The following is a 12867-nucleotide window of genomic DNA, read 5'->3' as shown; positions in this document are numbered from 1 at the left end:
GTGCATTTGTGCCCTTAGCAGGCCTGGGCCAATGTAACATGGCCTGTTGTGATTGGTCCAGACTTCGCATGATAATAGATTAGTAAAAATTGTTTTTTACTTTTTTAGAAAGTGGAACATTGCTTTAGTCTTTATTGCATATTTAAATGTTAATTTTGAGTGGCATTAGGCTTACCCACAACACCCTGCCTGCTTTCCATAAACACACACACACACACACACACACATACACACACACACACACACACACACACACACACACACACACACATATATATATATATATATATATATATATATATCATTGAGAATATATATCCATTGAGAAACAGCAATGTACATCTCAGCGTTCACACAGCTGTCAACTCATAACTGAGGCCAGACAACAAAACAAAACAAAACAAAACAAAACAAAACAAAACAGAGAAAGGTGTGTTCAAGAATATTGACACAAGTCATTGTACACTGTCTCTTGGCAGCCATCCTTCATTAATAATGGTTTTATTATTTTCACTTTCATTCAGATTATATTCATGATTCTGATTAAATTTGTAATTTCATTACAGCAGGCTTGCTAGACTTTCTTTCAATATGAGATTGGGAATATGTTCATAGCTGTCTGCAGATGTTTTCTTTTGAAGTTTCTTCACAAACACTGCATAAACATACATTAATACTGTAAAATGCAATGTTGAACACACCCCTAGCGTGACTGGATACAAATTGGACTGGAAACTGGAGAGATACAAACCTGGGAGAGACAGATAAGAAATGCACACACTGTCTTTTTGAGTGTGATTGTATGTTTTTGCGTGTGTGTGTGCGCGTGCGTGCGTGCGTGCGTGAGTGACCCTATGTACACTGTCTTGTCTGACCACTCGATAAGAAAGACTGTTTCTGCTCCTCTCTGTTTACAGCAGCTCTCTGCTCTGGCTGGCTGCTTTCCTAAATGTAGTGAACTCTGACTTAGAATCAGAGTTGGCTTAATGGCCAAGTAGGTGTGCACATACAAGGAATCGGACTCGAGTTTAAACATTGCCCTCAATTTGTATAGGAAAAAAGGACATACAACTCAGTGAGGACAAAAAAAAGACAAATAAAAAAGAAATAACAAAAGACTGACAATAAGTTAAGTAGTGCAAAAAATATAAATAAACAACATATACAATGAATGATGTGACAGTAAATAATATTTATAATTAAAGTTACAATGTGCAAGTATTAATGATGACAGTGACAACAAGTGATCAATGTACATGTTAAAATCTGTGCATTATTGGATGATAAATGGCCAGTCGGTGGATGACTAGCCAACTGTTAATCAGGGTGATGGCTTTGGGGAAAAAATATTTTTATATCTGCTTGTTTTGGCGTTCAGTGATCTAACACCTTCCAGAGAAGAGAAGTTGGAACAGACGGTGTCCAGGTTGTGAGGGGTCTGCAGTGATACTCCCTGCCCATTTCCTCAGTCTGGAGGTGTCTAAGTCCTGAATGGAGGGCAGGTTGGCACCAGTGATTTTCTCAGCAGTCCTTACAGTCTGTTGCAAGCAGTCTGTGGATGGATGTGCATAGGACAGACTGGATTATTTGTGTGTAGAACTGGATCAGCATCTGTTGCGGCAGGTTGAACTTCCTGAGCTGATGCAGGAAGTACACCCTCCATAGCACCTTCTTGATGATTGAGGCTATGTTTAAAGGCCACCTTAGGTCCTGGGAGATAGTGGATCTCAGAAACCTGACGGTTTCCACGGTGGAAACAGTGTTGTTGAGGAGTGTGATGGGGACAGTATTGAGGAGCTTCTCCTGAAGCCCACTATCATCTCCACAGTTTCAAGCATGTTCAGCGCCAGTTTGTTCTGATTGTACCAGGACCAGCTGTTCGACCTCCCATCTGTATGCAGGCTTGTTACCATCTTGGATGAGGCTGATGACCATTGTGTCATCTGCAAACTTCGGGAGTTTAACAGACAGGTCTCCTGAGGTGCAGTCATTGGTGTAGAGGAAGAAGAGCAGTGCTAATGGTCCAGGTGCTGGATGCAATTTTCCCCAGTCTCATCTGCTGCTTCCTGTCTGTCAGAAAGTTTGTTGTCCACTGACAGGTAGGGGCTGGCACAGTGAGCTGGTGAGTTTTGAGTGGAAGATTTCTGGGATGATAGTTGTATTTACTGGTTTACTGTCTGTGTCACTAACTCTTAGTGTTGTGTGATGTGACAGTGTTTACAGATTTATCACATATTTTGTTGTATTGTTTATACCTTCCCAGTAATTCTCTGTCATTGTGGGTGATGTTGCTAATCAATGAGCAGGTCTGATTTATTCAATATTACATTTTTTGTTATGATTTTGATACAGTTTATTATCATATACCTTGTTCATTTGGGTAATTAATTTCACGAAAATAACCAAAATGAGACATTCCTGTCTGCTGTGTACTGTCACTGACTGCTGTCTTACTGTGTGGCTGCCTTTGCAGCTGGTTAACTGACTGCTTTATTCATTTGTTTCAGCAGTGGTCAGTGCCATCCCTGTGCCAGCTCTGGACTCTTCTCAGTATACTGGTATCCTGCATTCACCCTCCTGTGGCTTCACTCACAATAAATTCAGCCTGAGACCGATGCCTTTCTCCAACCTGACTGTGGACAGAGGATACACACCTGGTATTGCAATAATACTACTACTAATAGTTACACTTACAATTACAATTTGTCATTTAGCAGACGCTTTTATCCAAAGCGACGTACATATGAGATTTTCATACATCACAAGCAAGGTTCTAGACGGGAGAGAACAACAAGAGTAAGTGCCCTAACACTACTTTCTGGTCCAGCTGGACATAGGTGCTACGAGACAGCGCTATGAAGTAATGCAAAAAGTGCATAGAGTCGACCGAGAGTTTTTTGTTTGCTTGTTTGTATTTTTATGAAACAAGGTGTTCAGTAAAGAGCTTGGTCTTCAGTCTTCTTCTAAATATCGAGAGGGACTCTGCAGAAAGAATGGAGTTTGGTAGCTCGTTCCACCACCAGGGAACCACAGAAGAAAAGAGTCTAGCTAGAGACTTGGGGCCTTTTGCTGGTGTCAGCACCAGGCGCCATTCCTGGGCAGAGTGTAGTAAGCGGAAGGGAGCATAAAACTGAATGAGGGAGTTCAGGTAGGTGGGAGTGGTTTTGGTGGCAATTTTGTAGACAAGCATCAAGGATTTATTCTTGATGCGGGCAGCAACTGGGAGCCAGTGGAGAGATATGGACAACAGAGTGACATGTGCTCATTTGGGCTGGTTAAATACCATGTGAACCACCGCATTCTGTATCATCTGCAAAGGTTTTAATTAGCATGCTGGGAGCCCTGCCAGTAAGGAATTACAATAGTCGAGGCGTGATAGTACCAGCGCCTTGTATTAGGAGTTGTGTTGTATGCTCAGACAGGTAGGGTCTAATCTTCCTGATGTTGTACATGGCAAATCAGTATGACCGAGCAACAGAGGTCACATGCTCTTTAAAAGTTAGTTGGTCATCAATCATGACACCAAAGTTTCTGGCAGATTTTGCGGTAGTGAGCAGAGCTGTGTCAAGCTGGATACTGATCTGTTGTTGTATAGAGGGACCGGCTGGGACAAGGAGTTATGGTTCTCAGGTTTGTGTCGCCTTTTATGGCCAATGTGTTTTTTTTCACATGCCCTGGAGGACCAGAATATATTGGTAGCACATGGTGTGTGTGCGCAGAAAGGCAGCAGGAGTAGTGTAAGAGTAGTGGTGGTTACCTATGTCCTTGCTCAGTGGACTTGCGCAAGTAGACTCGCAGGTCTTTACCCAATAGGGTCTTCACACAAAAGGGTCTTCACATGAGGCTGATACTTCAGTGCAGCTGGTGTGTTAAATACAGGAAGTGCCACAGCTCTGCCCCGTCACAGCCTGTCGTCACGGCTGAATCCGCACCTTCAGCATTTCGCTGGCTAGCGACAGATAGAGGGCATGACCTGCGTTAGCCGACCCTACTATCGAAACTCAGAGAGAGAGAGCGAGTGCTGCATGACACAATAACAACAACAACAAAGTCTGCTAACAGCCTAGCTCCCAGTGTGAGCCAGAAATAACGACAGAAAACACTTACTGATCAATTGCCAACTCCTATCATCCACAACGTAGCTTGCTCTGATAATACTACTTATACTATTGTAGAGGCTGAGATACACACCAGGTACTACTAATATTACAAAATCTACTGAAAATACTACAACTGCTATTATACATACAACAGGTACTTCTGTGGTTATTGTACTTATCACTTCAATCACTTCACCGTCAATCATGGCTTCCTGACTCATAGACTATCAGTTCAGATTATTGAAATAACCATTGCTGTATAGAGCATATCTTATAATTTATTTGAATTTGAAACAGGCTTCTTAAAGATAAAGTTAAGATCTGTAAATAAACACAACTAAACTCAACTTGAATAAGAATGTATTGGATGGCCATAGCGGTTGCTAATATTGCCGCAGATGGGTTGTACTTTGGAATCTGGTGAAAGTCTGGTGTGTCTCATACAGGCGCTAAAGGGTACCTCTTGTGTGTCTGTATGAGACGCCTTGGTATTTGATGACCTGGGAATGAGACTGAGCTGGTGGAGTAGAATGGAAGAATATGCTTGTGTCTATATGTGAAATATAGATAATGCAAGATGGCGCTGTTAGGTGGCCCCCTGTTGCAGTAGCTCTGTCGTTTTCGTTGGTTTTTTTTGTTCATGTAGTGTGTTTTTTTCATTCTTTTTAATTATATCTCTTCATTGTGCTTTGGTAACTGTGTGGCAAATGTTGGCACCCAGTTTTACAATTTTCTTGGTGGCCCTCCTGTTACTTTTTGCTCTCTTCGTAATGGAGGGCTGTACAGAGAGGAGTGGGGGCATTGTCTACACATGTGAGCATTGTGTAAATCCACACTGCTGTCTGGAGAGAGGATTGTAGTCCTAGACGAGCTGAAGAGGTGACATCAGGGCTGCTGAGCCAGAGCCAAACGGAGGGCCAAGGCACAGAGATACAGACTGCCCATTCTGGTAATCATCACAGGGAACGTGAGGTCCTTGGCAAATAAGATGGACGAGCTTGCCGCACTGGTCAGGACTCAGTGGGAATACTGACAGTGCAGCCTAATGGCCTATACTGAGTCGTGGCTTCACTCAGACATCCCTGACTGGAGTGTGTAGGTACCCAGCTTCAGCTGTGTGCAGGCGGACAGAGACGTGGCTCAGAGCTGAAAGAAGAAGGGAGGAGGGATTGCGCTGTTTGTGAATGACAATCCCGGACATGTTACCGTTAAGGAACATTTCTGTCGCCCGGACATTGAGCTGTTAGCTGTGAGGATGCGGCCTTACTATTTGCCTCGGGAGTTCACATGTGTCATTGTGATCACTTTTTACATCCCTCCAAAGGCTGATGGAGAAGTGACATCATCCACTCCACTGTAGCGGAGCTACAAATAAAGCAACCAAATGCATTTGTAGTCATGACTGGGGACTTTAATCACAGTACTTTGGACAAAACTCTGCCAACATTCCACCAATTTATTAACTGTCCCACCAGAGACAACACCTCACTCGACCTACTGTATGCTAATGTAAAGGATGAATACAGTGCCACAGCCCCTCCCCCCAGGCATAGCTGATCACAGCCTGATTTTGTTAACACCTCAGTATGTCCCTCTTGTCCAGAAGCAGCCTGTGTCCACGAGGACAGTGAAGAGGTGGATGAGTCACTGCAGGACTGCTTTGAGACAACAGACTGGAATGTGTTGTGTGAGCCACATAGGGAGGACATCAACAGCCTGACTGAGTCTATCATAGAGTACATCAAATTCTGTGAGCAGACCGACCATACTGCCAACCCGGACGGTACGCTGCTTTTCCAACAACAGCCCTGGATCACCAGTGAACTGAAAAGTCTGCTAAACAGGAAGAAACAGGCCTTCAGGTCAGGGGACAAAAAAGAACTGAGGAGTGTTCAGCACGAGCTGAGGGCGAAGCTGAGGCAGAGCAGAGATGCCAACTGGAGGAACCTGGAGGCCAAACTCCAGCAGAAGAGAGTGAAGGATGTGTGGACAGGAATGAGGGCGATCACAGGACTCAAGGCAAGAGACAGACCAGCAGCCGGCAGCCTTGAGAGGGCCAATGAGCTAAACCACTTTTTCAACAGGTTTAGCTCACAGCCAGGAGTGGCCCACCTCCAACCGCAGGTGAAATCATCACTGGCCCCTCTACAGCTCGCCTACCAACCCTATCTGGGTGTGGACAACGCCATCATACACCTGCTGCAGCGTGCTCATTCCCACCTGGATTGTAGTGGAAGCACTGTGAGGATCACTTTCTTTGATTTCCCCAGTGCATTTAATACCATTCAGCCGCTGCTCCTGGTTGAGAAGCTGCGTGTGATGGGAGTCTACGTGCCCACAATCTCCTGGATTACTGACTACCTGACAGACAGACAGGAGTTTGTCCGACTGGGCAACATTCTGTCTCAAATGGTGGGAAGTAGTACAGGACCACCACAGGGGACTGTTTTGTCTCCTTTGCTCTTCACCTTGTACACCTCAGACTTTCAGTACTACTCCTCATTGTGCCACCTACAGAAGTTCTCGGACAACTCAACGGTGGTGGAGTGTATAAAGGATAGACGAGAGGAGGAATACAGAGCAGTGGTGGACAATTTTGTGGAATGGTCTGGTAGAAATCACCTGCTGCGTAACGTGGCCAAGACCAAGGGGATGGTGATTGATTTCAGAAGGAACAGGACAACCACACAATCACTGTGTATTCTGGGGGAGAATGTCACAGTGGTGGAAGATTACAAATACCTCGGAGTACACCTCGACCTCAGATTGAACTGGAAAACTAACATTAATGCTGTTTACAAGAAGGGGATGAGCAGACTCTGTTCAGCAAAATGTTGGAGATCTTCTACCAGTCTGTTGTTGCCAGTGCCCTCTTCTTTCCTGCAGTGTGCTTGGGGAGCAGCATCAGAGCCGGCGATACCAACAGGCTGAACAAACTGATCAGGAAGGCCGGCTCCATTATTGGCTGCAAATTAGACACTTTTGAGGAGGTGGTGGAGAGGAGTACACTGGACAGACTGTTATCCATCATGGATAACCCTTAACATCCTCTTCACCACTTCGTGGACAGACACCGGTGCTTCTTCTCCAATAGACTGCTCCAGCTCCACTATCATAAGGACTGCTTCAGAAAATCATTCCTGCCACGAGCCATCACACTGTACAACAGTAATTTAAACAATCTCTACCAACCTCACAAACCCCAATATTTCAGTATTACATTTTATTTGCACTACTGCAATATTGCACATACAAACTGTTGTTTACATTTATTTATCTGCTGCAACTTGCATATATTTTTTTTGGTATATAATTTATAGTTCTGGCTCACTCTCTCTCTTAAGACCTGCTGTTAATACTTGTTTATATACTTAGCTATATTTTATTTTTATTATATTATTATGATATTATATAATATATATTATATATTTTAATACATATTATATAACCATATATTTAGGTTTACTTAGGTGTATTTTAAGAATTGCTGTTATTCCATGTTTGTACACTTAGTTATATTTTTTGAGAACATTCGTTTTCTCTTAGTTTTAATTCTCATCCTTATTCTTCTTCATTGTATATATTTTATGTTTGTGTGTATGTTTAAACTGCAGCTGCAACAAAAGAATTTCCCAAATTGGGAGCAATAAAGTAAAAGTCCTAGTTTAAATCAAAAGTCAAATCAAGGGCCCATTGTTTAAATCACTAAAATTAAAACAAATTTTGCTGGTAAACATGTCACCATAATCACTGTAAACTGCAGTTGTGCCTTGCAAGAACGGAAAGTTTGACAGGAACTGAATCAGTAACTAAGGGGTGGAGCATTGGAATGGTGAATTATATAGCCAATAGCTCTTATTATGACAATAAGTACTACAATACCTCCAGAGGTAGTAGAAAAACACTTTTACTATGACCGATATACTATGATTACCAAACTTGTGATTTTTATTACTGTATCACTATTGTAACTTAACATATGCTATGACAACTGCAACTGTTAATGATAGAAATAATCAATCCATTCTCATTCCCAGAGTGTCAAATACCACTGCTTTGTCACAACCCTTGGAATCTCACACACATATACAAGGTACCCTTGGGTTTTCAACTAACTCCAATATAAAGCTATTCACGGAAATATCAAGACACAGAGCAACTGCTCCAGCCGCCCAACAATTTCTCATCCTAGCAACATACAAAGCCTTCCCACCAGAAAGCCTTTCTAACATGTGGTTGTTGTAAAATGGTTGCAGTTTGCTTACATTTACCCACCACAATTATTTAGTACTTGCTTAGGTTCAGGAAAAGATTGTTCACTTTTGGTTTCTCATGGGACACAAAGTCGTGTGTTTGTTTTACCCATCCATCCACCCCACCTTCCTTTCTTTGTGGACTCTCTTGCTCTTTGTACTACATCACCTTGCTGTGAGTGTCTAAAATTCTGAGGATGGAGTTACATTGCAGTAACTTGGAAGCCCACTGTCTCTCATGTAGACACTCAAGGGTACCTTGTGTGTCTGTTTGAGATGCTGAGGGGCGTGACAAAGACTCTGGGAATGAGACCAAGCTGAAATAATGGAGGATGTAATAGTAATACAACCTTAACGTTTAATAAACACAACAGGGCTCACACTGTAGCATCCTATTCATTCCAGCCCTCTCTCTCTAGTTTTCCCCTCCTCCTCCCCCATATTCAAGCCTTATTTTGCTAGAGAGCTAAACGCTGAACAATGTGGTGGGGAGCAGTAATTCAATAATTGGCTAATTCCTGCTCAGCTTGTATCAGTGATTTAACAACAGCAGAGAGACAAGAAGAAGCTCCAGAGTCATTGAATTAGCAGACACACTTGGAGTATTGATCACTGCTGACAGAAGTCACATTTACAATGAGCTGACAGGATGGTTGAGTGGAACAGTTAATGACAGAGAGGAAGATGTATGTAATGAGTGAGAGATACAAAGACAGTTGATGAGGGAAATAACATGAACTTTAAAGTCATACAAACAATAATACAGATTTTTTTTTCATAAGTAGTCAACCTTAGCATTTCTGAAACAAACACCCAATCATGGAGCTCTATGCTTTCAGGGATGGGATGAAGTTAGATGTTGGTCTTTGTAGATTTTATTGGATTTATTCAGAAATTTGTCTCAGTTCCTTTTGATCAATTCAGCAACAAAGCTTTCAGAATATAATGCAGCACTGGGGTGGCTGTGCTGCTCAGCAAGTAGAGCATAGCTCTATGGAGTCTCAACCATAGTAACAGCTGATTCAGTGCCTGGTTCAACTCTCTTGTAGGCTCAGCTCATGTTTTTGGTCCAAACATTATTCAAATTCACATAACTTTATTTTAAATTCTAGTTGAGACCCCAGAGTTTCCACAGATTCCATACCAGACAGCTATACCAGACGATTTTGGCTTGATCCAAAATAAAATTAAAGAACAAATTTTTAATCTGCACTTTTCAATGTCTCCTCTAACCTAGGATGAAAATGTGTCTTTAGCATGAAATATATTGGTGCTCACTATGATGAAAAGTGTCTCAGTTGTCACATAAATCTTTTGCCTCAATTGATTTAACAAGAGCAACTTTGTATTTGCAGTACAGTTAAAGTCAGGGTTAGGATTAGTTTGAAAAACTTCATCTCAATTAGTTATTAATGAAAATTATCTTTACAGGCAACTCAATATTTCTTTAGTGACACAAATGGTAAATTTAATGTATTTATATTGCAGCTTTCTGACAACCACTCAAAAGCTTTTACATCACAATCTACATTCACCCATTCACAGGATGGTAAAGGTTCAGTGTCCTCTGACTGACAGGAAGAACACATTTGATTTATCTTTGACATTTTTAGAGCTTGTTCACAGTTTGAGTTGTTTTGTGGATTTTTCCTTTCAATTGACACTTTGGAAACATCACTATCAATCATGACTGCATTAGCAGACAACACTGACTTGGCCACTCTAGTTGCAGTGTGACCAATATTTTCTTTAAATTCAGGCTGTGTTTTTGCCTCATCTTGGTGACTCATTAGTGCTTCCATGACATCAGTGTTTCCTCTTGTGAATCCTGCATCTTTCTCTGTGATTCAGCCGCTGTCAGCTCTGTGACTGCAGCAGTGTCTCTGCTGCAGAAACAGCTGACTTGCTTTGATCAGCTCTTGGCAGACATGAACAAATCAAATGCACTCAGCTCCCAACTCAAAACACTTACTGTTTCTGATGTCACATGCATAGTATAATCAAAATCATCAACTTTTTTCTTTTTAAAAAAACATTAAAACTTCTCCTACAAGTTGCATGATTTATATGAGGAGAGTCACAGCTGATGACAGCTGTCTGTGTATCACCAGCTCTTTCTCCAAAAGCTCATTTTTCAGGAGCAGGGGCGCATTAGAATTAATTAGCTATTTCGCAAGACTTATTAGTGACAACATGGGTTTGAAAGTACCTTCAATCATTTCTCTGCTCCAAATTCACTTTGTCTGTACTGTCTACAAAAATCAAGCAGCACTGTTCATTCCAGATGCAGATTTAACGCTTTCATTGCCAATAACTTCACCTACAGCTAGGCTGCACTCTTCAATTTAGGTGTTAGTATATGTCTGAGCCTCTTCTTACAGTAACCGCTACCACCATAAACAAAGAGAACTCCTCCACAAAACGTTGTTTACTTTCAGTGTAACTTCAGCTTCATTATTAAAAGAGGTTGACTCTGTAGAGTCTGGGATGAGTAAAGACTAAGTATGCTCTTTGCTCTAGATGGATTTAGGCCTGTACTTTTTCAACATCTGGCCAAAATGTGTCTTGGATTTCAATTTTTTCCAGAAGCTTCTTGGGTGTGTCTCACACTTGGCTTTTTTTAATATACGATTGCTATCTGATCCATGCAAGTCACATGAAGTGACTAAGTGTAAATGGGGATTTTGAGTTGTGAGCAGTTGTTTTAATTTATTCGAATGGTATGGGAGTATGAAAAGTGACTTTCAGTAAACTTGCAGATTACAGAAACCACCTGCATTTCAATTTGAGATGCACACAGAACACAGGATCATTCGCAACAGCTTAGACCTGGGTTCCACCAAAAAAAGGCCACAGAGCTAATGGAATTCTCCAAAAGGCTCGGTATCAACTGCTCAATGAGAGAGTGAGACAGATTAATTTCACCATCAACACACTTAAATTTAAGATTGGCCAGATACTTGAAGGACTGTCATCACATCTACCTAGTAAAGTCCTGGTGGAAGTCTCCAAGTTTGTGAATAAGGCACAGACATCACAGCACATTGAGGGCAAGGAACATCAGACACGCAAATTTCAAACAACAGAATCCAGGGCAGTCTGACTGGTGTGATTAAAAGAGAGTAGCTCATCTGTGTTAAACTGTGGATTTAAGATTGTGTTGTGCTGCAACACACTGATATCCTCAGTCTCAAAGTTGTTACAGCTGGGATCATTGTACAGAACTAGATAAGATAAGATAAGATAAGATAAGATAAGATAAGATAAGATAAGATGTTATTAATCCCCCCATAAGGGAAATTTGGGAAATGAATACAAAGCCATTGTGACAGGAAGCAAGTTTGCTAACATTCTGTTAACTCTCACTGAACTCACTGACATTCAGTTGCTGCTACCGTCCATGTCCATTTTTTTATGTTCTATCTCTCTCTGTCCGTTTGAGACTGTCCTGCCATTAAAAAACAGCAGCATTATTGTTTCAGCAAATCCAAAGAAATGGCATGCGTTTGCATTGAAGTGACAAAGACCTCTAGCAGCCATAGGAATTATAACTGTTGTTGTGAAGTTGTCAGAAAACACACAAAGTCTGCAGAGGGAGGAGGTCTGGTGTGGTGAATGGGTCAACAATGGGTCTTTTAACTATGACCACATCTCTCTCTAACCTCAATCAAGTTATTAATGTAATCATGGATGCAAGGGTCCTTTAAGCTTGAAGAGCTTACATTAACCTTAGCTGTGATATTTCCTAAATCCCCGTTCCTAAACTGAATCAAACCTTAACCACAGATATGCAATATAAGAACATAACTATATCTAATACTGATTTTTAATGTTTTCTGTTCTAGACTCACAAATAATTTTGTCGTAACAGTGGGGCAGATTATAAAATGATAATATGTGTTGTTCTGGAAGGCAATCACCCCTAAATTCCACCAGGCGCGTTCAGTCTGTGAGACATCTGACAGAACTGATCGCTGCCATTCTAGACAATATCTGCAATTCCACCGAGCGTGTTCCATTTGCATTTCAAAAGTTTCCCAGAAGCGGCTATCTGCTCTGTTCTGCAGAAAATATGTTCTGACTCTATTTTTTGATGGATGGCAAGCTGCACAGAACAGGCTGACCCAGTCAGGAAGTTAGACACAGCAACAGTGTAGAGATTCCAGTAAATTTTCAAAGTAAACCACCCTGTGCAGACTCCAGTTCTTACATCAACAATAAACACAATTAAAACAGACGAGAAAATGCACCATTTAACTACAAAGCCTGCTTACCCATGGTAGAAGCACAAATATCAAGGAAAAATTACCAAATCAGCAAAATCAGGCAGACAAAACGCTCCTCTTCTGAAACGCACATCCCATTTCTGATATATTGCTCATCTTTTCTTTTCTTTGGGCTCTCTTCAGATCTTTTACTTCTTCCTCTTCAGTCTCTCTTTCTTAGTCTTTCCCCTCCCATCATCAGTGACTCTTACATTCTCTCTCAGCCTTTCTAATTTCTTCGTAGTCTCA

The 12867-nt window shown here is 41.5% G+C and overlaps 1 protein-coding gene across 8 annotated transcripts in view; it reads left to right on the top strand.

The window, feature by feature from the left end:
* dcc (DCC netrin 1 receptor) overlaps nt 1–12867 on the top strand; it is a 388720-nt gene that overhangs the window by 297585 nt on the left and 78268 nt on the right. For 6 of the 8 annotated variants that reach the window (XR_013079191.1, XM_076757427.1, XM_076757429.1 and 3 more), the window contains exon 26: nt 2508–2657. Coding sequence is in view for 7 of the 8 variants with exons in the window: in XM_076757427.1 (XP_076613542.1) it covers nt 2508–2657 (150 nt within the window). In the remaining variant the exon portion in view is untranslated. The remainder of the gene's footprint in view (nt 1–2507; nt 2658–12867) is intronic. The other 2 variants (XM_076757426.1, XM_076757424.1) reach the window with 1 other exon arrangement.

The sequence above is a fragment of the Chaetodon auriga genome, chromosome 19, assembly GCF_051107435.1.
Source record: "Chaetodon auriga isolate fChaAug3 chromosome 19, fChaAug3.hap1, whole genome shotgun sequence".
NCBI classification, from domain to species: Eukaryota; Metazoa; Chordata; class Actinopteri; order Chaetodontiformes; family Chaetodontidae; genus Chaetodon; species Chaetodon auriga.
The sequence above is the reverse complement of the archived record's forward strand: the minus strand, read 5'-3'. Positions and strand labels throughout refer to the sequence as shown.